Source organism: Diuraphis noxia, unplaced genomic scaffold (assembly GCF_037042655.1).
Source record: "Diuraphis noxia isolate RWA-SAM2 unplaced genomic scaffold, SU_Dnox_SAM2 contig0001, whole genome shotgun sequence".
Classification (NCBI taxonomy): Eukaryota; Metazoa; Arthropoda; class Insecta; order Hemiptera; family Aphididae; genus Diuraphis; species Diuraphis noxia.
In genome coordinates, this window is record NW_028301711.1 from 87295239 (window position 1) to 87322895 (window position 27657).

The 27657-nt window shown below is 29.6% G+C and overlaps 3 protein-coding genes and 1 long non-coding RNA gene across 7 annotated transcripts in view; 2 read left to right on the forward strand and 2 right to left on the reverse strand.

Moving 5' to 3' along the window:
* Positions 1-19813, forward strand: part of LOC107164011 (uncharacterized) — a 40757-nt gene extending 20944 nt beyond the window's left edge. For 2 of the 3 annotated variants that reach the window (XM_015511674.2, XM_089218070.1), the window contains exons 4-7: positions 2448-2990; positions 8452-9105; positions 10004-10364; positions 19226-19813. In XM_015511674.2, coding sequence (XP_015367160.2) covers positions 2448-2990; positions 8452-9105; positions 10004-10327 — 1521 coding nt within the window. In that variant the 3' untranslated portion in view covers positions 10328-10364; positions 19226-19813. The remainder of the gene's footprint in view (positions 1-2447; positions 2991-8451; positions 9106-10003; positions 10365-19225) is intronic. The other variant, XR_001506044.2, reaches the window with a different exon arrangement.
* On the forward strand, positions 11051-19813 carry LOC149062329 (uncharacterized). The gene is made up of 2 exons (XM_089218071.1): positions 11051-12376; positions 12664-19813. Exons 1-2 carry the CDS (start codon positions 11505-11507, stop codon positions 12779-12781), a joined length of 990 nt encoding a protein of 329 aa, XP_089074197.1. The 5' UTR covers positions 11051-11504; the 3' UTR covers positions 12782-19813.
* On the reverse strand, positions 14058-17307 carry LOC149062330 (uncharacterized). The gene is made up of 2 exons (XM_089218069.1): positions 17189-17307; positions 14058-17100 (listed from the first exon to the last, which is right to left on the reverse strand). Exons 1-2 carry the CDS (start codon positions 17304-17306, stop codon positions 14564-14566), a joined length of 2655 nt encoding a protein of 884 aa, XP_089074195.1. The 5' UTR covers position 17307; the 3' UTR covers positions 14058-14563.
* A 1158-nt stretch (positions 19814-20971) lies between the features above and the next one.
* LOC149062331 (uncharacterized) lies at positions 20972-27645 on the reverse strand. Of its 2 annotated transcripts, none has more exons than XR_016189940.1 (3): positions 26857-27645; positions 24910-26784; positions 20972-24550 (listed from the first exon to the last, which is right to left on the reverse strand). It is a non-coding gene; the product is annotated as an uncharacterized LOC149062331 (long non-coding RNA). The 2 variants fall into 2 exon arrangements; XR_016189941.1 differs by having other exon boundaries at positions 24910-26791.
* Positions 27646-27657: the final 12 nt, after the last annotated feature.

Sequence of the window (27657 nt, forward strand, 5' to 3'; positions counted from 1 at the left end):
TTCTAATTTGAATACATTGTTATACATAATTATTTGAATACTACTAAAATTATATATAACTTTTATTTGCACATAATTTTACAAATTGTTTGCGCACAAAATATACACAATACAATGGATATATTTTCATTATTAAAATAATTATGATAAGCTTCAGCTCTATTCGTTGTACTTGGCTGTTCACCTTTTAGAGAAGTAAAATATATTAAAACATAATATTGAGTAAAAAAATAATCAGTCAAAGAAGTTTAATCCGTTAATTAGAGCCAATATAAAATTTGCAAAATATGTAATCTTTAATTATTTTGGTGACAAATATAGATCAAACCGAAAAACATTTTAATCAATGCTGGTACCTGGATATTATTATTATCTCTATTTTTTTTTTTTTTTTGATAATGAAAACAGTACAAATTTAATTTTTATAATATATTTTGCTTTCTACCCCCCTTTTAGAAATCCTGGCTACGCTACTGGCAAGCTGCACAACAATACGTGTACCTTTAGTTTTTATTACAGTGTACCAATAGTGATACTGTGTTGATAATTAAATCAACCAAATATATCATAAATATGGGATACCTACTACATATGGTCACATGTCATGATATTTGTTGTATAACATGTGACGACCAAAATTGGGTGAATGTTTTTAAAACATACTTTGAAAAAATTAACCTAACCCATAGTTTACTTACAAGACGTGTTTTTTTTCCGTCGGGGTTAAGCTCCGCTGATCGATGATAAAACTTGCCTGTTCGAACAACTCACACCACGGTCCCTTGCACTGTTGTCACCACCCACATTAAAATATTTCCTAACTATTTTAAAAATATTTTCAGGAAAATAATATAGTTGTCAAAAAAATTTAAAAAGTTCTGTAGATAATTAAAAAATAATTTAGTTATATTTTTTTGGCTAAGAAGTTCATATTTGGAAAATATTTTATAAAAAATATTTACAAAACATTTTAATCACATATTTTCAAAAAACATTTTCATAAAAACTTTTTTTAAATATTTAGTCGACATGTTTATACAATCATATTTATAGAATAATATATTTGGTTATCATGAGAAGAATATTTATACAATATTGTTAGTTAAATATTTATTATTCAATAATTTCATAATATTCACAAAATATTATTATTTCCCAAATGCTGTGTGTGGCAGGGTCCGGGCAACACTCAACTGATACTGATACCGTGTACGCGCGGTAATATCAGCTGATTAGGTAATTCATGTACAGGGTGATTCTTTTATCAAACAACACTTATATGGTGTTTGTGTGTAAATACCACCTAAAATACACCTATAACACACAAACACCACCAAAAACCACCCAAATTTGGGAGGCTATATCTTGTAAACGGATTAACGAAAAATGAAAATTTAAACGTGAAAATTCATTGAAAAAATAGTCTTTTTAGTTTATCATGTTTATTGTATGGTTAGCCCGATAAATATAAGGGTGAAAATATTTAAAAAATATATAGTTCTAGAACAAGATGTTTCTAAAATTTTGAAAAAAAAAATTTGAAAAAGTCAATAGTTTTTGAAATAATGAGTGTTGTTTGATAAAAGAATCACCCTGTATAATCTTCATACATTTTTCTCTCTCTCGCTCTCTCTCTGTTCTCCCACTTTCTCCGTCCCGTCTTATTTTTCGTACGTCTACTTGATGAGTAACTTAGCGGGCGTGACGACATTTCATTTTTATAATACGCCGGTGGGGTACAGCATGGTTGAGAAGTAGAGGTCCGTTTTGCCGTGTGCAATCCAGTGACATGCGAGGAATATATTTGGTCGGTAATGTACCTTTTTAATTAATATATTAATTTTTTTCAATAAACCGTGAACGGTATTCTCGACACTCTCGCACTCTTATTATCATTTACTCTCGGTAACCAACCAGAGAAGCCGTTAGTTTCCCTTATGTTTTATTTATTGTATGAATTGTTTTTTATTTTTTGCCGGTTTGGCTTTCTCGGCACTTAATTAAATAAATAAAATCCTTTCTCTACTTAACAGGATGTTACGAGAATTATTATTAATATTGTTCCTCATGTTCCAAACATCAAATCTACGTCGCTCCAGCCTTACCAGTTCCCGGCTCGTAGTTGGCGATATGGCAACCTAGTCGAGTACATAGGCGACCACATGGCTTTCGGTACCAAAGTTGCGCTTGTGGAGAGTGTCGAAATGTTACAAACGAATCCCATTATTTTATAGGATTGATTTTGGTCACGCTCAAACTATTGTCTTATTACACGCATTATACAACGCCATAAACGTTACGATGATAATCGTTTGTGAAATCGTATCAGACCAAATTACAACCCTATGATACAATAAATCGATTCACTCAAATGTTTTATAATTCGGTGACGTATACTCGCGATGCATCATTGCAGTATTATCTAATTTGCTTGACCCGGCGTGAAGGTACGGCAGCTGTTTGCCGAGCGGAGCCAACAGCAGCAGGGGCCTGGCTACCAGCACCACCAGCAACAGCGACGGCAGCGGCGGCGGAGCCTCACGGGCCGCGACCGGTCACGGCCCCTGAGACCGCTGTCCGATGTGAACGACGATCCGCTGTGCAAGACGGTCTGCTTTACCGCTGGAGGTGGCGCCGACTTGGTGGGCATCAGCGCCGCGGACGGTGGTGACGTGCGCAGCGAACTTCTCGCGCTGTTCGGGCGGTTGCCCAACCTGGGTGGACAGCTGCTATCAGAATCGTTCCGCAAAGGAGCCGGCAAAATGAAGACTGCCCAGTCGGCGCCCGAGCTCAAGTGGTTACTGGACGGCGCCACCGGACCAGGCAGGGCGGTCGGGGCACACCGGTCGCAACAGCCACCCGCGTCCGAACCGGATAAAGGCGGAGGTGTTCCCAAACGGCCGGCGGCAGGTGCAGGTGACGCCGGTGATCACAGTGACGGTGATGGTAATGGTGACGACGACGACGGTGACTACGATCAACGGCAACAGGTCATTATCGTCGCACTGGCTTCGGCTGATGACGGGCATGCTGCATGTGCATAATATTATTGTTGTTATAAAATATTATGTTGGCCCATCATCGTAATAATAATATACGTCCAACGCATAAAAATTATAGTGTAGTTGTGTGTGTGTGTGTGTGATATTATGTATTGTGACACGGTAAAGTAGTATAACCTATATAGTCAGCGTAGCGTAACAAATTTGCTGAGCCTAACCTATATGTACATCGGAAGAAATCGGCGGAAGACGTTCCCCTCACCAAAATTCTTCCAAGCCACATAGAAATGAATGATACAAACAATTATAAGTTTTTCTATAGGTATATGAATACTATTATACGTCCAAAATGTCCATTACAAAATACTTATTGTCCAGGCACACGAAATCAAAACTCAAAAAATCTATAAAAAAAAAAATACGTTTTAACAACGTATAGTCTATAATGTATAGTCCTAGAGGACGCCACACCTACTGACCTGCATGATGCATGATATGTAATTGTTTTCGTCTTATAAATGTAAAACATAAATATATAGTAAAAGCTGTTTTGCGCGAGAAAGAACCAAGAAGATTACATAATTACATAATATAAATTCATATCTAAGAAACGAAATTTTCTCCCCATAAAAAGGGTAATATCGGTTGTGAAAAATCGCTTATTATTATTATTATTATTTCGAAACTAAAAAATGTTATTCAAGTTTGATAAATACAAAAATAATTAATTTTGAAACAATAAGAACTTAAATAAGCCTAACCTATATAAATATATTTTACAGATAATGCTCTCAACTATATTGTACATGAGTTTGGAGTCATAACTATCACCACAGCCATCATACACACAGTGTATCATAATTTTTTATTCTGTGTTATCACTACAGCCTGAGTAGTAAAGTTATATACCGTACAAACAGTTTTTGGTATGCTAATCATAATATTATGTAAGACAGAGACAACACATGCAGATATTGTGTCTTCTTAAATACAATTTTCCAGTTTTTAATCTATTATTAAACGTGTTGAGTCATTTCCAAATGTCGGGTACGAATATTTAAAAGTTAAGTTCTTGGAATCAACAAAAAAATAATTATAATTTAAAAAAAAAACGGTTGTTAATTATACAGAGTACCTATATGTGACACACATCAAGGATTCAGGATTATTAAAAAAAAATTTTAAATATTTAAAAATAAAATTGAGGGAGCCATTTCGGAGCCATTGATTTTGGTCACCTTAGGCCTCCGCTTAGTCCTCCACTTAGTCCTCTGCCTAAGCCTCTCCCTGGTGACGTGCCTATTACTGTCATACTATAATCATAGAATATCTTTATGTAAACAGTGTTATATTGAAATAAACGCCTTGGAAGAACGGCACAAAAAAAAAAACATAATTTTTCGAGCTAAAAAATGGGAAAGTTGCCTATTGATTAATTTGTGTTAGTTCAAAATTTTAAGTCAACGTTAAGAACGTTAGGTTATAACTTATAATCTACAGTATTACCATTAACTTATATAGGTAGGTAAATGTTGCTTATAAACAAAAATATTATATCTATGTTTAATCCTGAACGTTTAAAATTTATCTTTAACACTAAATTATTTACTGCGACTGAGTCAAATTTTAAATAAAATGTATTTTAATATTATTTAATTATTTATTAATTATACATTTTTCAATATTTTAAATTAAAATAATATATTAAAAGTGTCTACTTTAAGTTAGTGTATATACTAGACACAAGCTATATCAGGTTTAGGCAATTTTACATTTGTTAAGGGATATCTATTATAGGTACCTATATTTCATTTTAAATCAGATTCATCAAATGTGCATAATTTTTATCTATATAAACAAGAGCATTACCCCTAAACAAAATAAAATATCGATAAACTGTTGTGTGGTGAAGTTATTGTAACATTATTTGCCGTTATCAATAATCTTATAGTTTTCTAAATCTTAATTTCTCACTGATATTTAAGTTTAGATTTTGCATTATATTATGCTAATTTCAAGTATTCCGGTGCGTGATTTTATACGTTACGTATATTTTTATTTTATGAATGTATGTAAATCAATGAAACTTAATTTACTATGCGATTCTTTTATCATGAACCATTCATTATTTTAAAAACTATATTACGATTTTTGAAAAACATTTTACTTAATTTTAATATAAATACATTTTTTTTCAATTAAATTTTATTCTATTTATCATAAATTCATAATTATCAAGTTTTTAATTTTTGGTACTATAACTATATTTTTAATTTCATATTCCGCATCAGAATATTATTTGTAGCTTTTCGATAAATAAAAATATAATTTGAATTAGTGGTTTATAAATTATAGGTAATATATACATATTATATAGTTAACATGAATCGAGTAATGGACCAGTATTTTTTGTTTTTTTTTATTAATTAATATCATGTAAAAATATATGTTACTAAACGTTAATAGTTTTTAAAATAATGTAAGTGATTCATGATAAAAATCATCCTGTGTTTAAACATTTTTTAATTAAATAATTTGTGACGTCACGCCTCTATGAGAATGTTTCTTAAGCTTACAGAAATTCAATTTATTTTAATCTTATAAGATATTAAATGTTTGATGGTTTTGTAGTTTTAATTTAAAAGTTTATGCAATTTTTTAGTATAATATTTATTAAAATTTCTGTAGTTTTTACACTTTTTAATTGAGAGTATTTTATATATCTGTTTGTGAATGATATAAGCTGTAGAAGTATAATAAAGTTTATTTTTAATTATTTATTTATTGTTTGTGTATAGATTTGTATATGTTATGTTTTAATGTGTGATTTTATTGAACAGTATTTGTCATCGTTCAAAAATGTATGTATATCATAACTTTATATTGTACGTTACTTATACCGAATTATTAGCTACGTTTTGAATATTTTTAATGCAATAAAACACTGCCCTAATTATATTATTATCAAGAGAAAAGACAATATTCTATTTTATTGATATCAATATGTACACTATTCATATTTTTCTCTTATGTTACTGAATATATAATATTAACATTTAAGTATAATTTATTATTACCTATACCTTACTATTCATATCCCGAGTTATGGATTTGTAATTATATTTTAATTAGACGTTTAATTAATTTGATTATGAGTTTATAATAAAATAACTGTCACAGTTGTAATTCTATGCAAATTGGTATTTTTTATGTGCAAACATTTAAATTATTTCATTAAATACATGAAATATGAATTTCAAAAGTTTAATATTTTTCATGTGATTACGGATTTCTGTAAAAAATAAAAATACGTTTTGACTAAATAGCATGTCATGAAAGAGTTATCGATTTTGTCGTAGTTTGGATTACTATTTTTTTTATTTTTATTGTGTTGTATTTTTTAAACTTTATACTGTAATTAAATATTATGATAGTAGATATTATGCACCAAGTAGATTATTATCAATATGTATTAAGAGGATGTCAGCGCACTATTTGTTTTCTCTTTCTGACTCACTCGTAACATAGACAAAACGCATATACGCAGAATAATTTTTTCTATGTCTTGAAGTAATTTTAGAGTAAAACCTCCCATTACAAAAAAGATAGAAAATAATATTTTTGAGGGAATGACATATCAATTTGTCTAAATATTGTCTCTAAATAATTTAAACATTATTTAAATGTACAGTATTTTTTTGTTTATTTTGAAAGTCGAATACAAAGTCAAATATCAATAAAATATAAAATCGATATGTCATTCCCTCAAAAATATTATTCTTTATCTTTTTTGTAATGGAAGGTTTTACTCTAAAATTACTTAAAGGCATAGAAAAAATGATTCTTCGTAAATGCGTTTTGTCTATGTTACGCGTGGGTCAGAGAGAGAAAACAAATAGTGCGCTGACATCCTCTTAAAATGTAAAAGTATTATAGTAGGAACGTTAATTAGTACCTATTAAAAATAGCTGCACAATGTGTAATGCATTTGCTTGTTTCATATCGTGTGAGAACTGTGAGATGATAAAAGCAGAAAATTGCATCGAACAACGTTTGTAAATACCTAATACACAGACATAATATATAACGAATAACGGCAATATATGCACACGGCACATCATAAACAACAATAGGTTCACTTACTGACATGGATAAGAATAATATTAGTATAATATATTGTGGTGTATATTTTTATCTATCTCAGTGCTCCTATTATAAATATATTGCTTTTAATTTTAGAGATTGCAGATTTTAGATAGGTATTTATTTATTTTTGATAAAAACAAAATTATAACAACAATGAATATTCTAGATGAATCGTATGATCAGTTTTATTATGTGTTTTTCTCTGTTAATTTATTTAGTGAATATGATTAGTAATCGTTTGGGATAATATAAAACTGTTGGTATCAGTTAATTATTTATTTCATTTATCTGAACGGTATTTATAATAATATTTGAATGAAGCAATCCTTTAGCTGATCAAGATTAGATAATAGTTATTTCTATTCATTTTTGAGAATATTGATTCAGTAATTGTGTTCAATTATTTACCTATAAGTATTCTAAGCTGTATTACGCTCCATGTCAAGTATTAAAGTAAAATATTTTATTCTTTATACCTATACGGCTATACTCTATACTTCTATACGAATATATTAGCATTAGTTGATAACCTTTAGACTACTATTGTTTTTGACCAAAACTTTGCAACTATCAAGTATCAATTTCACAATAATATTTATTATGTGTAATGTGTATCATGTATGCAACGAGATTAGCTTTTAGTATCTAAGTTATACAGACGAGTAATAAATTATTGTATGTGCCTTTAAAGTGCGTAAAAGCTAAATGTATTAGCCTAATGTGCCTATATAATAATTAAAAGTTATATGATCCACCTTCTAGAGTTTTGTTTACAAATTCATTAAAAAATTGTCAAATTTAATAAATGCTGACCGATCACACAAGATTGACTTTTAAATCGAAAATTAGTTAAAATGCCAAAAACTATTTAGGAAAAAGTTGCTGAATCGTCTTAACTTTTGTTTGATAAATTCTGAACACATAAAAATAAAATTATTTATATCCTACAATCGATAAACGAAGTAATAACCTGTATTCGTTTATTCTAAGCCAGCAAATCACTAGTACTTATGAATCGTATCACGCTCTAAATTCTTAAGGCTGTTATGGCACACTTTAATATTACACATATTTCATTAGTTAAGCGATAAATCATTATATTATTATAATAAGGCACGTTTAGTTGTATGTGTATGGCCTTATTATTGAGTATAAATTGAACAAAAAGTTAAAATTCCATTAATTAATCGTTTAAGTTAAATGGTCAATTGTATACAATTATTATACTAGGTATGCATAACGATACAATATTGATGACGCAGATAATGTATAATAATTGGTGTTCGTTTTTCCACAGCAACAGTTGCAGCGACCAGCGGCGCGAATAAACAGCAAAACCGCGACGGTCGTGAAAAAACCACTGGCCACAGTCAACGGTAACGTAGGCGGCGGTGCTGGTGGCGGCGGTGGTGGCGGTGGCGGTGCTGGTGTGGGCCGCGTTCCTAAAAAGCCGATGGCCACGTTCAATGACTCAAACAGGTTATTATTGCCACCAGTCGTGCAGCCTACGGTGATCAATGCGTTGGCGGCTGGCGCTGGTGCGGCCGCGGCGGTGGCCAGCGTGAACGCATCTACGGTGGCTGGTATCCAGAAACCTTTGGTCAGGGCGACAAAGCTACAACCAAAGCCTACCGAAGCGAGGCGCGTCTCACCACTGCCAGCCAAGGCCGCTACCCGGGCACCGGTCGTTAAAAGCACCACGCCGACCACGGGATCACCACGACCACAATCTCTGAAACAGCAACTGTCCGCGGACAGGGGCCCACCAGCCAAGGGCATGGCACGCTGCCCACTGTGCGCCAGGGACTTTGCGGCCGACCGGCTGCCCAAGCACGAACAGGTGTGCCGGCGCACGCGTGAACGAGACCGCAAACGTAAGGTGTTCGACACAAGCAAAAAGCGGCTGGAAGCTGTGGCCGCCGAGGCCGGAGTGGATGTTACGTCGTTCAAGAAAAAGGTCAGTAACCTATTGGACGATGTGTGGGTCCACCAACCCACTTCGATTGTATAATGGAAACGTTTGTTTATAAGGACTTCACATACTTATAAAATGTTTGTACAACTGCTTAACGCGAAAAAGATCCACTTAAGCTACAGTCTTAATAAGTATTAAAAGTTGTTTGAAACCAAATTTGTCCATGATACAAACGGCAATACTCAATGTATTTTAGGCTGTAGCATTTTTACAAATGATTGAAGATTATATCAAGTCCTTTCGATGACAATTATTAACATACCAAAGCAATTGTATATATCGAATATGTTCGAAGGGGTCTTAAGATCGGAGGTGGGAGAATCAATGAAAAAAAATATCTTGAGTTTTAAAGTAGATATATAGTTATCATTCCTGTAAAGTAAGTTTCTGTTATAAAGACGCGTTAGCGCTGACACCCTTAATTAATTAATTAATTACTTAATTTAATAATTAATTTAATTTAATTTAAATTAAATATAAAAATAATAATAATTAAATATATATAATATATTAATTTAATTTAAATTAATTTAACTCAATTAATTAATTAACTACTCATGTTAAGAAACATCAACTTTATAACTAGTTAATGTCCTGCAAATTTGTGTTGGAAAGAGACCATTACTCGTGATCATTTTCTCGCCTAACCTAAATTAGGGGAACTTAATTAAATTTGCTTGTTCATAATCTCAATTAAATAAGAAGATTGCGAATAAAAAATATAGCGTCTTCATTAACTCAATCCACGTGACGTCCACTTTGTTGCGTGAGGAGGCCAACGGTCTTCCACTACCAAATCTAATGCGTTTCGTACCCTTTTTTCCCTGGTCCAACTGTAGCTCACACCAGCTGTCTTTAATGTTTGTTTTTTTTCATGCAGAGCCAAAAGGAGGACCAGCGGGTCGCTGAGAAGCTACAGAAGAAAAAGGACGCTTGGCGTAGGAAGCATGACCAGCTGTTACGCAACGTGCGGGCGGCTAGGGCTGTGCAGCGGCACCTGGCTGCGGGTGGCACGGTGAAGGACTTGCCACCGGAGCTAGACAACGTGACGGCGGACCAGGATGACGAAGTCGACTCGGACTTGGTCAAGTGCCCGCATTGTGGCCGGACGTTCAATGAGGCATCCGCGGAGAGGCATATTCCTCTGTGCGCGGATCGACAGCGGAACGCGGCCGCCCGAATGCAGAACAACAAGAAACGGTGAATCTCGCCGTTTCACAATCACCGCCACTTCAACACCAGTATTATTATTATTGTTTATTTACGAACTATTTTAAGTCAGATTTACACTAGTACACTAAACCACAACGTGTCGAATTCCGTATACTTATGGACATGTCAACGCACTATGAATTTTTTTTTTCCATTGACTCTCGCACAATATAAACAAAACACATTCACTGTTTCGAAATATTTAATATCCATTTAAATCAACAGTTTCATAAGCTAATCATAAAATCTAATACCAAACCAATATGTCAAACCTTTAAAAACATTATAATCTCTATTAAAATTATTCGTAAATTATGAAATAAAACGCAAAAGCGTCTCTCAAATTTTCTACTTGAGTCATGGAAAGAGAAAAAAATAGACAATATTTCACCAACATCATCTTAAAGAAGACACCACATGGCATAAACCTTTGCCTTGATATTGTTTATTTGGTTGTCTAATTTAATTCCCCTTAATAACTGCCACGATTAAAATGTCTTTATAATTTTAATTACAGTTGGGTTGGTATAACACACTAATATATTTTGCTAAAAGTGCATAGTTTCAGGCACGTCACCAAGGGGGGGGCCTTAGGGGGCCTGGCCCCCTAAGAAAAGTCAGTGGCCCCGAACTGGCCCCCTCAATTTTATTTTCAAATATAATGGCATTTGATTATTCCGAATGGCCGAATCAAACAATCGTATTAGGTAGGTACATAAATTAAATTCCAAGATTTTATTTTATTAGTCGTTATTATACTCGCCACGGACTAAAGTATCTTAATTCTTAGTATATGGCGACATGGCGTATATGCGTTAGTCCGTAAAATTCGTCACTCGACAATTTGAGATAAGAGTGATAATCATAAGATTAGAGTGAATTACACGTCTAAGAATAGATTGAAAACTAGAAATTCCAAATACGGGTCTCGAACGTGCATTTGATAAACACGACCGTCGACCACAGACAACACGACTAGGTACAATAGTTTATATTCCACTATTCCAGTAACATTGTGATAGTGATCACCATTTACTACAGTCTACAATAACGTCAATAACAAATAAACATACCTCATCAATATAATATACACAGTGTATCGATTTGTATTGATTCATTATTCATAATCAGGCAGAGGCCAAGTCACAAGTAGTTGTAGTAGTATTACAATGAAGAGAAGTATAATAAGTTATTTTAATAATCCAAAAAACTTAAAAACTGAGAAAGGTATGTACGATAATATTATACACAATTCAGGTACATTTTATCAAATTGATTTTAAATTTATTTTAAATTTAGTAATGTTCTGTTATATCCTACATATGTTTAAAGGAATAAGCGATTATTTACAAAATGTAAGTGCTGAACTAGCTAATGCATTGATTTTAATATCATCTTTAGAATCAACCCTTCAAGATATGCGGTTAAAAGATACAGATACAACTTTTAGTAACATATATGCTGAAACCATTTCTATATGTGGTAAAAATAACATACCCATACCTTCACAAGATACAAATGTAAAAAGAATAAAAAAAATACCAAAACACTCTGAACAATTTATATTTACACAACAAAACTCATTAGAAGTAGAATTGTATACAACCAAAATAGATTTAAAAGTCAATCTTTATTATACAGTAATTGACTACATTTTGTTGGAAATTAAAAATCGATTTTCCAATAATAAAGATATTTTAAGTGCTGTCTCATACTTACATCCTGGTAATGAAAAATTTTTAAGTTTTTCGCACATTCAGCCTTTAGCCGAACATTATGGGGCCAATACTGATGTACTAAAGTCAGAATTAAAGATATTACCAAACACTATAAAAAGATATGAATTACAAAATAATACAGAAATTAAAACTATGATGAAATTATTGGAGCTGTTAGAAAAATACAAGTTGGCTTTTATTGAAACTCATAAAATTGTACAAATTATCATAACTATTCCAGTTTCAAGTGCTGCATGTGAGAGAACATTTTCTTGTTTAAGAAGGCTCAAAAACTATATGAGATCTCTTATGACAAATGAAAGGTTAGTGCAGTATTTAAATATGTAAAATAATATGACTAGTAAACTCAAACAATTATACACTTCTACAAAATATGTATTATTACATATCTTTAAAAATGCTATTATGTATAATACAATTATCTAACAAAATAAAAATAAAATATTTCATTCATAAATTCAAAAAATATCCCATTGAAAAACAATCAAACTGGAAATTTTTTGTTTTTGTAAATTATAAGCATCTCAATTACTTAATTAAAATTAGATACCTATGAGATAATAGTTTTGTTTATTATTTTTTGTTGTAGGTTGAATAATTTGGCACTATTGTCTATAGAAAAACATTTATCTAAATCATTAGATTTAGATGAATTTACCAGAAGATTTGCTGTGAACCATAAAAACCGAAGACTTATTCTAGTATAAATAATAAAATGTATATAATAAAATGTATATAATAAAATGTACCTACCTAATATAAATATAATATAAAACTTTAACAACCAATACAGACATTATACTGTTAAAATGTAGTATATATTTTTATAGATATTATGTGATAAGGAAAGGAGTGGTAGGGGGTAAAAAAACATAAAGGGGCCAACAAATATTGGCCCCCTCATAGAAAAATTCCTGGCTACGTGCCTGCATAGTTTCAATTTGGGTGATTACTGTTATAATAGATAATTATCAGTCTGATAATTTTCTGACAAATATATTTCATTGGTACTTATACTGAAGATGAAAAAAAAATATATAGTAATCACACTAATAACTAATAATATTATTATATAAATTTTCGAATAACGGTTTAAATGTCTAAATGATTTATTTTTTCCTCTTTGTCTTTATTTTGATAAATTATTTAAAAAATATTAAATGAGAAATTGAGAACTATACAATTAAAATGTTTAGTAAACTCATAAAGTGGGTAACTGGGTGATACCATTGATTATAGAATAGACAGATAGACCATGCTATAGGGATTTTCGGCGACTACAATTTTAATTATGATAGCTGCCGGTAGGTAGCGTTGTATGAATTAATTTTATATTATTACTACTGACGGCGAATAATATAATATTATTCCTAGACCGGTTTGAGGTAGTGACAGAAAAAGCGATAAGCCTATTAATGACTTTATCATGGATAAACCTATATTTATTATTTTCTGAGCATTGCGCTATGATTGCCACAATCGCTAAATAGTATATTCACAAAATTGTTAATTTTTATGCCGAATTCTACTACAGAAAGCAACAATTAATTAATTTCATTACGAAAGATCAATTTTGTTTGGATGTTTGGAATGTTACGATTCAGTAAAATCTGCTTTGGGCGGAAATATTTAATTGAACATTACATACTATACTAGATTTACCATTTTTAAAAATAAAGCAAATCTTTAACCATATTGTAATTTTTAATTTTATTGTATTTTCATACTTTATAAAATACATTGTTTTGTATTTTTGTGTTCAAATTTTAAAATGAATAAAAACTCAATAACAACAAATAATATACATAATTAAATTATTAATATAATTTATAAATAAAATAATAGTTGTGTTTTGTTATTATAAGTACATACTGAATGTGTTAAGTTTAGAAACCAACTATAAGTCTATATAATATGATGAAAAACGATTCTAAGTGAAGATATACCAAGATTGCTAAACTGGATTAGAAATAAAATACTAGGTTTAAAGAATAAAAAAATTGTCTTTATTATTAAAAAAACACAAAATAAGGGTAAAATACATTTATACATTTATATTGAAGCATAATTATTAGAATAAAAGTAAATTGTGATGTTTGTTGGTTCTGAAAAGAACCGTTTAATAAAAATGAAACAAATAGTCTTAAAAAAGACTATTTAAAAATTTAATGCTAAGTCCTGAAAAGAACTGTTTAATATAATAAAAATCAATGCTTAATCCTGAAAAGAACTGTTTAATGTAGTTGATGTGAATTGTCCTAAAAAAGACAGTTTAATGTAATTGATGCAAATAGTCCTGAAAAGAACTATTTAAAAATCAAAGCAAAGTCCTGAAAAGAACTATTTAATGTAATTGATCCTTAGTCCTGAAAAGAACTATTTAATGTAGTTGATGTGAATTGTCCTAAAAAGGACAGTTAAGACTGCTTCTATATTGTTTTATGCAAATAGGTACAAGGTCAGAACAAGAAAAAATGTATTTAATTTATTTAAATATGGTTTAATATTTTTAATTTAGAAAGTTTTGCTAATTTTGTGGTAGTTGAAAATAATTTTGTTTTATTAAATATTTTACAAATTAAAAGTTGTTCAATTATGTACATTTTATGATCTATGCAGTTTGTCAATGATTCATCAAGCCATTTTTTAATTGTATTATTATTTTTTAAGCGCTCAATTAGTTGAAATTTTATTTTCTTTTTATGCAAATAGTTTTTATAATTGCTTTCAAAAATATTTAAAATTTTATTTACTACATTATTTAAACTATTTGATGGTGCTTTAAGTCCACTTTCATTATCAATTGAAGTATAATTTTTATTAAGAAGATGCAACTGCTTTTTATCATTTAAGTTTTTATCAACAAATAGTTCAAGTTGACATTGGTTACAATTAAATTTTTTCATACATTTATAGCCCAAATATCCTGCGAAATATGTTACAGAACAGTCTTCTAAAGTGACATCAATATTACTATCAGTATTATTTGAGTCCTCGTCAGATGAAAAAAAACAGAGAGATAAATTAGAATTACATTCTGTGTCGGAATCAGATGATAATTTTGAACTGTTAAAATTTATTTTATTTAGTGAACTAACTGGGTCAATTATAATTGGATTATCATCTTCTTGGGTTTCCTCACAATTTGTCGCTTTTGATGTACATAAAGAAAAAATACAATTACTTCTTATGGAAGTTCTGATTGTTCTAGCTGTTGGGTTTTTGTTATAACCACCATTTTGTCGAAAAATACTAAAGAGGTTTTCTAAAACATCCTGATTTAAACGATTAGTCATTAAAAATACAATATCATTAGATTTCTCTGCTTCAAAAAATTGCAATACACCTTTAATGGTCTGTGTAAGCCCTTTAAAACAGGGAGGTTGAGATAATTTTCCTTTTTTTAATTTTTGTAAATTTGTGAAGTATTGTGAAGCTTCTATTAAAAATTTTTTTACAGTACCTAGATCAGTTAATGCACAGAGGTATGGATTATGACTATATAAAGATTTACTATTTAAACAATCAAATAAGTTATTAATAAACTCAATAAAATCTGCAGTATTCGATGAAGTGTTACTTTGAAGTTGTCCTGTTTGTATACAAGTTCGGATTGCTGCGGCCATGGAATTGCTTAATAATTGTACTGCTAATTTAACACACATTTTTTGAAAAGAATTAGGGTAAATATGTGCATCTGTTATTTTGATGAGAGACTTACTTTTATGATTTTGTTTGTCCAACTCATATGTTTTTTTTATATCATCAAATGAGATTATTTTATTATCTTTTATATAACAGGCATTAATTAAATTATTTCTAATACTTTTAAGTAAATGAGGAACATCAAACAAAGAAAAAATTTTATTGTTGTTGATAAAAAAAAATGGATTATCTTCTGAAATATTTAATGATTTTAAAGTGCTTTGGTTGTTTGTGCCTTGATCGCAAACTATAATTTTGGGACACAACCCAACCTCAAATAACTTTTGTAAAACATCAATTATTAAATTTTTTAAAATTGTTTTGTTAACTCCAGAATGAACAAGAAAATATGCAATTGGAAATTTCCATGTAGAGTAAATACCTCGAGCCATAAATACTAAAACACAGTTAGCACTTTTATTGGTCCTCCCATAATGACCTAAATCTTCAAAACCTTCAATAAAATCAAATTCTTTGGAATATTCTATAAATTCTTTTATATACATTTCATCAAAACAAACAGTGCAAGCTTTTTCTTTATAATCAGATGACTCAAATTTTTTTTGTATATGACTGAAAAATAATTTACTAAAACCTGGTAAGAATTTTGATTGACCAATCCAACGACGAATAGTTGATGGCCCAGGTAAATTAACTTTTTGTGAACGTAAAAATTTATATGCTGTTGGTGATTTATAATATAAGTTTAAAGCTAAATTTTTTTCATTTAATGTCCACGGACGACTCCTATCTTTTAATTGCATCGTTACCATTGCCTTAGAATTAATTGATGGAAAGTTATGCATATTTATTAAATTCTTAGCATTATTATGTGTTTTAAAAGTTTTGACTCTTTTTTTTAATTTTGAAATTTGAGTTATTTTATTATGAATTAATTTGTTTTTTAGTTTTAATTTTTGTTTTAAATTGATTTTTCTAGGTGTATCTATTTCTATCAAATCAGATTTCCTTTTTAAATTTGGGCTAGGCATGTCAATTATATTTGTTATTTTAATTTTTTGAGGTGTAGAAAAAGTTGAAGGGGGGCTCGGAAAAACTAACTCTACCATGTCTGGTTTTGAGTGTGTATATGTTTTAGTTGGGGTTGACATTATATTATACTCCTGCTGAGATTCATCATTCTGGTTAATGCCTGATGATGTAGATGGCTGTGTTTTAGATTGATAATTATAGGGAATAGCAGTATCTATCAAACGATTTTGAGTAAAATTTTGTACAAAGCTTTCGGGTGGGAAATGTTCTTGACAAATGTACCTATTGTGGAGTTTATCTGGATCAACAGAAAACAAACTTGTGTTTCCTGTGTAGATATAAAAAAATATGTGTAAAAAAAATTATAAATATTCGCAATGGTACAGAAAAATTAAAATTTAAAATTAATTACTCACCTGAATGTATTATCCATACTTCTTTTCTATCATCTTTTGGAAAACGATACATTTTTAAATTTGGAAACATTTTCTTTGATTTTCCACAATTTAAATATTGGCATTTATTTCCAGACATGTTTAAGAATTTTTAATTGTAAATGCAAATGCAACTAAAAACTCAAAAAACAAGAAAATTCGGAAAGCGGTTGTTCCACAATGAACAAGATAGTAATAAATGATAATATAATAAAATTATTATTTCCAATCATTTCAGTATATCTTCAGTTTCTTATTATTACTCTATTTTTAGATCGGCACTTCGCGATAAGCCACCTCTTCCCTTCCCCGCATATCCATGGCAAACATCTATGATGGGGGTACCACCTCCTTGCATCCCAACTACACTAGCGCTCCATAGTGGTTGCATCCTACGCATGGTCACCAAATATTAACATTGCATGGGCTATCTGTCTATTCTATAATCAATGGTGATACTATGTATGTGGTGTGTATGTACATTGTAGGTCTCTATAATGGGTAGTGTTTTGTTTGAATTCAATATCAACACATTAAAATGATTCAGTTTGTTGGCCAGTAAATTTTATATTATGTTCATATTGTTATAATTATTACTGTAGTCAGCAGGTTGAATTAATATTATTTGCATATTATCATTACGGTAAATAATAAAAAATAATAAAATACTTAAGAAATTTCAAAAACTCACGAATAATATTTTTAGATAACACCACTATAACTAAAATCATTATTATCGGTTATTCAATATGTAATTTCATCCAAATTTGAACTTAAAATAATAATTAAAAAAACTATGCTCATAAACTTTTTGGTTAAAGGCTGAACTACTTACGAGGACACTTTTTTAAATCTTGATTTCTTTGCTATAAAAGTTAAATATTATATATATCTTTAACTACTAATTTGTAAATTTTCGGTTTAATAAATTATGACCATAAAAATTGTGCGCATGCATCTAACAAAAACTTACAAAGAATCGTGTATTAAATTTTAAAGTTTTTGACCACTCGAAAGTTTTTTTATTACATTAATCTTAAAAAAAAACTAACAATAATTGAACATTTCACATGCTTATAAATAGCTCAAAATATTTTGAAAATTTTACGGTATGTTGAAAACGCTAATACAAACACTCAATAAAAAATGTATGTATCTATGGTAATTTGTTTTGGAGTTACAACCAAAACCAAAATCTTTTTTTTTTACACTCTCGTTTATTCTAAAATTTTTTCCGGCTCTTTTAAAAACTACTGAACATTTTAAATTTTGAACTTTTGAATGTTTCAACTACATTCACTTTCCAAACGAAAAAGTTACTTAGAATTGAAGTTGAAAATCGAAACATTATTTTGACTAATTATCGACTACATATGGGCACCAATAAAATTAAAAAAAAACCACTCATTGGTGTAAAATTAATACATTTAGCTCTCTGCTCAGAAGCTAAAATGTAATTATAATAAATTTTTATACTTATTAATAATGTAGGTGACGTTTATCCATAATGTCTAAAATATGTATTGCAATACAATGTTATGTATTATGTTTATGTATTTATGTTGTTGTTGTCCAAACAAATGTCATTCAAATAGAACCATAGAAATATACTAAACACGCAATATTTTATAATATATATTATTTTTAAAGTTTTTGGACTACAAACGGTACAAGCTGCAGTATGGATATTTTATCAACTATCTAAATATTACAGAGATTCCTCTAATTTCATTGCGTATTTTATTTAAAATATACATTCCTCCATCCACTCAAAATATAAAATTAGAAATTCGTGCATTTTAATTTCTAATTACTTGCCTTCGATCGTCTGCACATTATTTTTCGTACAGCACAGAAACTATGATGAGCATATTATGTTATATACTTTAGATGTTTCGTATTTTTATCTCGCTCGTAAAGTTATAGTGCAAATATAATATTTTTGTTAGTTAAAAAAAAAAAGTAGTATCAGTTACCGTTGTATTTCGATGCTTAATACTTTTTTTTTATAATTTTCAGACACATCTACTTAACGACAATATTATTGACAAGAGAGGCATTGATGAACTCTTTCAGTACCTATATTGCCTTTGTCACCGTGATCATTCCGTCCAGCTTGAATCTACCCATAGTCTATAGACTCAATAGTATTGAGTAAATATATTATCACGTTTCATGTTTTAAGATTATACAGCATACAAGTTGTCTAGAATTCGAATTATTATATTATACATTATACATACAAACAGTACAAAATGTTTCAACTTTTTTTCAGTTAGCTGTGCAATGACTATGAGTTAAAATAATATACCGAGTCTAAGTGTACCGCAAACTGTGAGATTTTAATAACATTAAAATGCATGATATAAACTCATTGGAAAATTGTCTTCGTGATAGACCCTGTACATTGTATTACCTACCATAGTAGTATTTAATAATTATGTATAATATGTATTATTGTATTATTGATTTTTATTTTATTATTTTATAATTAATGTTATTTCTAATTGATTCATTGTAACTGTAATATTGTTGTATTTTTAAGGTTTTGTCATCCATTTATCAATTAATCAATTAATTTATAATAAAACATTTTTTTTTTGTTAATGACGATTATATTTATACTTTACCAGCATAACATTTTTTTAAATTGGTATCGATGTTGCACCAGTTTTAAATTACGAATTAATACATACTAATATTTTTTGAGTTGCAATTTTATTCAATATCAAAGAAATTGCTAAATTGTTCGTATTTTGAGATGCGTTTTACAAGCGTACAATAGCAGTTTTTTGAATTTATTCATCTTCGTCATTCCCTAACTTTTATTGTTGATATTCGCGAGGACCTGCGATCTCGCATTGTTTAAGGGATTATGTAAAGGCCATAACTTTGTACTATGCCAATATAATTTAAATGCATACTTCTTGTGTGTAAGATTAGCATTGAGAATTAAATTATCATTAGACTAAGTAACACCTAACATAATGATTAAAGAGACCATTTTTATGTCAGTTTAAAGGAGGATTATTTTAATTCAGAGGTACTAAGTTGTATTTTCTAAATTATGTCTTATGGATTTGTTAATAGATACTTTGAGCATATATTTTAAATTAAATTATGATTATAATAATTCCTCAACATGTGTGATGTATGAGTGATTGTGCAATCCGTAGTATACAGATTACAATTATTTCTGAGGACACCAGACACCTGATTTTTAAGGGGTTTGATATAGGCAATTTAAAAGACATATTGAGAAAAAACTAAGCTTTTGAATTTATATATTTAAATACGTACTTAAAGTAGCCTAAAAGTTACAAGTGACCATGCCAGTAACATTGACAAATTGTTGCATAATTACGAGATTATATTATTATAAAGACGGTTTCACATGATAGTAAATCACTCAAGATTACATTCTTAACACTAAGGGTCGTTCTTACAATGTCGGGTTAAAGTTAAGGGACACTTAACCGGCAGAATTCTGCCGGTAAAAATCCCACGAACCGTCGTTTAACCATTAACGGACACTAAACCGAACATTATAAGAACCGGCCTAAGGAGTTAACATTATAATGGAATCAAGACGAACATAGTATTTTCTGTTACCTTTTTTTATTTATTTTTTTACATCATGAATATATAAATATTGATTAAAATAAGTTTGAAAAATACAAAAATTTTAAATTTTGTAACTTTAATATTTTTATTTACTATGTTAATGATATTAAACAAAAATTAAAAATTTACAATGAATAAACTATAATTATAACTCACATTTAAAAAAAAAAATATTTTAGATTAAATAAAAATTGTTAAAATTTCATTTTTGTTTTATTACATATAATAAACACGTCATACTTTTCTGTTAGTATGTTTTATAGAAACAGTAAAACTTGTTTATTAGGATTACAGATAGTTGATACAAAATATCTAGGACCAGTTCCAAGCATATAGTAATTAGTAGAACAAGTACTTTCGTGTATTTGCATATTTGTTTCTCTTTTTTTAAAAACAGTATTATATGCTTCAGTAATTAAACATACATTTCAAAATATATCTATGTGATCAAATTCTCAAAATTTTTATTGCATATTTTAATAGTTTAACGAAAATCAAGCAATTAGAGGTAAATATTTTCATAAATCAAGGTATAATAATTTTTTTTTTTTTTGGTTTTCGGTCATTGAGACCATACCGCCAAACAAATTTCTCTCCATCTATCTCTATTTTCTGCCACTACTCTCCATGGTATCTCTGGTTCAATGTTTTCCACGTCCGAATATTTCATAATCCCTTCAATTATTTTTCATTTTAATCAGGTATAATTATATATTATATAAAAATTGAATGAAGAATTTTAGAATTGTATAGACTGTTTATTATATTTTTAACATAAATATACTTGAATCGAATAGTCATTTTTTAGTGTTGTAAAGGATGGTATTTTTTTTTTTGGGCATATCCAACTGCATATAATATATTTTGATAATTTTTTTAATGCATAAAAATCCTAGCTCTTTCTCTAGTAATTAGTAATCAATCGCCTACACGCAATCGGTTAGCTAACACATTTCACCTTGGTCCAAAATTATTCCTAATATGGGCATTAACGATTTTGAAAACATTTTTTTTTCACATTGATTTATGTCAAAACAGCATTTTAAGAAAAATTTAAAATATTATTTCTATTTTTATTGTTATTATATTTAAGTTTTTACTTTTTTGAAAAACAACATCTATTTTAATTTAATATTCTGAAGCAGAATATTATTTAGAATATTAATGCAATCTGATTTTTAAACACCAAATTACTCCAAATAATATTTCCATCTGTTTTCTACCAAAAAAAAGATTTTATGTCAACTAATACTGTCCTATCTTTTTATCCTAGTCATAAGAAAAACATACAAAAACATATTTGAATTCGTCATGAAGTTTCCTTGAAAACATCTCCACCATTTTATTTTGTTTGAAATTAAATTGAAATCTTTACAGTTGTGGTTTTGAGGTTGAGGCAATTTATGTTATTTAATTCAATTTTAATTTTAATTTAATTAAAAAAAAATATTTATTAATACTTTATTTTTGTTACTATTTTGAATTTTATTAATTTACTTTAATTTAAAATAAAGATAATTAAAAGTTTGGAATACTTAATTTTTTTGTTTACAGAACTTGGATGAAATGCGAGAGTAGCTGCACTTTGGTGTAATATTATAAAATATAAGCCTTTGTCGTTTAATAGTACTGCTCTCTCTTTGCGCCTCAAACGCTAGAAGTTCGTATTCTACTGAGACGGTAGCTGCCGTCTAAGCTTATGCATATTAGATGCGTATACGGACATAATTATTAACTATGAATAGCGCCATAGGAGGCGGCTAAAATCTAATAACTCTAAACGTTGGCCACTGGGCACAATTATACCACAATGTATAGGTACAACTGCGTTACTCGCTGGGTCGGAGTCTGTGCTCACATAGCTGCAGGGCGTTGTTGTCACTGGACACTGATACACGAGTATTCCGATTCCCGACACGGCCGTCACTCACCTATTAATCTCAATAAAATTATATTTGATCATAACTGGGTATCGGCTAATATTTCATTCATAATCCATACCATCAATTGATATTAAATTTAAGTATTAGAACATATTATTATGCAAGTGTGGTCACCTCTTATCAAAACTGCCACCTACCCGTTAAGTATTAAAAAATTTAATTTTTAAAATAAAAATATCAGAAATTTTAAGATTTTAACAATATTGAAGTTGAAAAATTAATTCAAAATGTAAGAAATAAGTTTTCAAGTAAGCTTAATGACAAATGCAAATGTTTCTAGAAATTGTATTAGATATATAGGTATAAATATAAAATATATAATTAAATATTGAATTCCTATTTAATAAAACGATGCATACTTATTTTTCATTCATTTTAGACCATTAGACCATTAAGTGATGATAAATTACTTAGGAATACAAAATTAAAATTTTTAATATATGTATTATGTTTTTGATAAATATCTAGACTTTTTAGGGAGTCAATTTTCAATTTTCAGTTTTAAACGACCATAAAATTAAAATATATATTTTTTTTTAACCCCATGAAATAATTGTATTACATTGGTGTTTAATTTAGACACACCTGATTTTAAATAAAATCAATTTCTAAAGAGCTATTTTATAATAGGCGTCAACAACCTTTTTTCTTACGCAGGTCAACTTATTTATACTAGCTTTTCATATTTTACACATACAAAATTATAATAAATGTTATTTGAACTATATTTTTAATTTACAATTTATGCTAATATATTTATGGTACTAATTTTGAATTAAATTCATTAATAGAGAAAATTTAAAAACAATTAGTAATTACTTCATGAGAAATATTTAGTTTTTGACTTTTTGGTATGATAATAATTATGGATAGGACGAATTTTTCTCGATAACTTGTTAAATGTTTATGTACGCTTTCGTATTAGATGTCGATTCTCGTCCATGTTTCTTCACCCGCTATTTTGCAGTCTACATGTCTGACAACATATGTCTTCAACTGCAATTGATAAATGTATTTATGTGGACCATCCCTAAGGCAAAAAAATTCATTTTTAACACCTCTCCAAAGTCTTTGTTATTTTTATTAATGATCTTCAGTTTGTGGTAGAAGATGAATGTTGTTTGTAGTTGATCTAACATGAATTGTATTTGTCTGACTTGAGTTGTAAGTGATCTAATATTCCAACTGTTAAATCATTAATTCAGCTACGATGAACCTTCCTTCAGAAGTGTTGGCATTGGCTGTTGGTACATTGGCTGCAGAACATCTCCCATTGTTGTGATACAAATTTTAATGTAGTTTTGTTAAAGGGAGTTGAGAAGATTTTCGTCACTTCTCTAGCGTTTGGTGTTGTTGAACACGGTACAATGATGTTGTTAGCTCAAAGGTTGAAAAATTAATCACAATTCGTGGAGTCTTACAATTTATCAAATTTTATTTCTACTCATAGTAATTTTAGTTTGAACTTGATAAGACTACATCAAATTCCATGTACAATATAATTATATAGGTCCCTAGCTTCATGAAAACTGTTATAGGACAAGAGTTGGTAGTTAAAAATAATGGTATTAATAGCTATCAAAAACACAGTAGGTGGTAATTTTTCAAGCCTACCTAACTTAATTCTATGTATTTGAAATAGTAAATGAACTTACCTACTTTAGATATTGTAAATATCTTTAATCATTATTAAAGATTGAATATTTGAAAAATAAAAGACAGCTAGGCATATCCTAAGTGAAATCCAAGAAATACCGGTGTGTTTTGCACGTGTGTTCTACAAAAAAAAAAAATATACATATATATATATATTACATTTAGCTTAATACAAGTAAATTTTTAACAAATGTAAAATTATACTGATTGTAAAAGTACATTTTATAAAATGTTTGTTATTGGTGAGGATCAAATTATATTATTTAAAATAATTTAAGAATATTGAACCCTTTTTGATTGGAAATTGTATGCATTTTTTTTTTTTTTTTTAAATTAAATATCAATAGGTGTGTTTAATTAAATTAAAACTTGCAATTAAATTGGCCAATAATGTTTAATTTTCCCCCAAGGTATTTTTTTTATTAAACATTACATAATTTTACGATACGAGATTAAAAATCTATAAAAATAATAGCTTACCTTGATAAAAGTTGTGTGGAAATTTCTTCTGGGATTAGAACGAGTACTTAATGCTTTTAAAGTTTCTTTACAGTTCAAATAATCACCAATGGTTTTAAAACCTCCAGAATTGATAGAAAAATACATGATATTTTTTAGAACTCGATTAAATTATATTTAATGTTTTTGTTTTTGATTTTATGAGTATTAAGAAGCAAGATATTCTTTTCCCTATACCAAATAAAATAATTTGATTCTCAAAAGTGTTGTCGAAATGCTTATGAAAATTGATTGTATGTGGTTTTGTGTATATAGTATATTCCACCTCACTACCAAGGAAACCTAAGAAAATCGATATGAATGCGTCGCAATGAGAGAGAAGACTATATCCATCTTCTCTATTGGGTGGAATTTTTTTCAACTCAATTAAGTTCTATCCTTCGCTCAGCGCCAAATCCGCTGGTGATTCACCTAGTCGGAGTACAGCGCTATTGACGTGTGCATAAGTTACGTTCGAGGTCCCCCGATGGCTGAAAGTTTGCGGCCCTCTACGCAATTGGTCCATCATTGATCATCACTCCACAAGCATATAGCTTGTTTTGCTCCAACTACAATGGTTTTAACAACAACCTATTTAAATGACATCCGACGCCGCCAGTGTCTTAGGCTTTAGGAGGATGAAATTCATCTTCACCTTGGGCTTTCAAACACTGGACTGCTGTCATGTTCAACCAGCGATACGCTAATTAAGGCAACAGCAGTTTTACAACCGCCATTGGATATCTAGGTTGCCGCCAACAGCTGAAAAGGTACGCGGTTATCTTCCATCAGAGCGCAGCCATCGCAATACCAGCCGTGAAGCCGATATCGGTCAGAGTACCACGGCCTTTCGACAACCTCGTTAACGTGATGCTGCCTACGAGCGATAAAGATAATGCGGTCGAAATTCGACTTCAACATTTTCTTCGGCAACGTAAGACTACCGTCGTCCAAGACCGGCACGGGCCAGTCAAGGGGACGATAGTTATTCAAACACCAATGCACGTACAGACTCCAGTAGACGGGCCATAGGTAAAAGCGCGAGTAACAAAAAAAACCTCCACTAGCCTTGGACACCGTCAAACCTTTGTCATCGCCAATGCCGTTCGCGTGATTGCGATGTTTAGAAACTCATACGTATTATCGCATAGGTACTACCGACGGTGATGTGAAGGGTGCGGTCAAACGAAATAAATCGCCAACTACAAGCCCGTCACGCCGCCGGGTCCATCACTGTCACGCTCACAGCGTTCTAAACTATCCTCGGTATAACTACACTTGTGCCGTTGCTGCCATCGTCATTCATCGATGAATGTTAATTGGGGCCAAAAATGTATGCATCTGTAAACAAACAAATAAAAAATAAATAATTATTCGTATTACAAATTAGTACCTAATATTATTATATAGTAAAAGGAAATATATTTTTTATTTTTATGAAAAGTTGTAATATTAACCCCAAAATGTGGTACTAATAGCTACAATACACTTTATAATGCAATGTGGTAATATAAGTATAAACAAAGTAAAATAACAGTAAGCAGTAAATTTAAGCAAATGGTTTTTGTAACTATGGACCTATATAAATATATTGTATATGAAGTTTATAAGTCTTGATATTTAAGTATCTGAAAAACACACAACAAATATTTAATAATAATAATAATAATAATAATAATAATGATAATGATAATAATACATTAATAGCCAATAGTTACTCTTTTTTTTTAGCACCATCGCAGATTTTGAAAAGGTTTGATGAAATGGAAAATACCGGGTATTTGCAATATTGAATTATATGGAAAACTATGTTAAACGTCTTCAACACCTAAGTGTTGTCATGGCATACATTCTGATCTGAAAACTTTCAAGTAGGTACAACTTATCAAAATATTCATTAAATGTAGTATTAATTGATTATATTTATACCATTAAACAGCAATGATGATAATTTTATGTTGGTTGGTAGAACTTTGGTTGAAGATGGTCCTTGCACAGTGGCATTGGTATAAGTAAGCAAATACATAAACAAAAAACGAACCAATTATACAGTGGCATAGTGCGCTATTTATATGTTACTGGCAATGTATTGAATCCATCATTATATAGAAATCATAGATGTTCCATTGAATGTCAAAACTTAGCAAGAAAATTATAAAATCTATGAATACAATAACTACATAGGTATTCTATAAATTACCTAACCTTAAGCAGAAAAAAATATATAATTAATATAGAGAATACATGAAGGCAGAAAATGGTGCTACGGTTATAGTTCCAGGGTTGAGTGACGACGATGTTTGAAACATTTTAGTTGTAAATAATATTAAAACAGCTATTTATACTTAAATTGTGTACTTATTTTGTAAAATGCATCCAATGAATAATAATAATAATAAACTTTGTGCTTCTGTTATAGGTACATACATGTTATTATACAACCTTAATAGGTAGGTAATCTATAGATATTATATACGCTATTTATCTTTTACATAATCTTCGTAATTTAAAATATCAAATTCTAAACAAAAACCACACGGACTACCCTACATAAATAGGCATTAGCTAATTATATTAAATTATTGTATAAATTATGATATACCTACAGCTTACGATTAGGTATTTAAAATGTATGCAATTAGGTACCTATATTTTTTAATTTAAATTATAATATTAATAACTAATAACAAATAAAGTAATAACTACTTTCATATAATATTTTACTTGAAT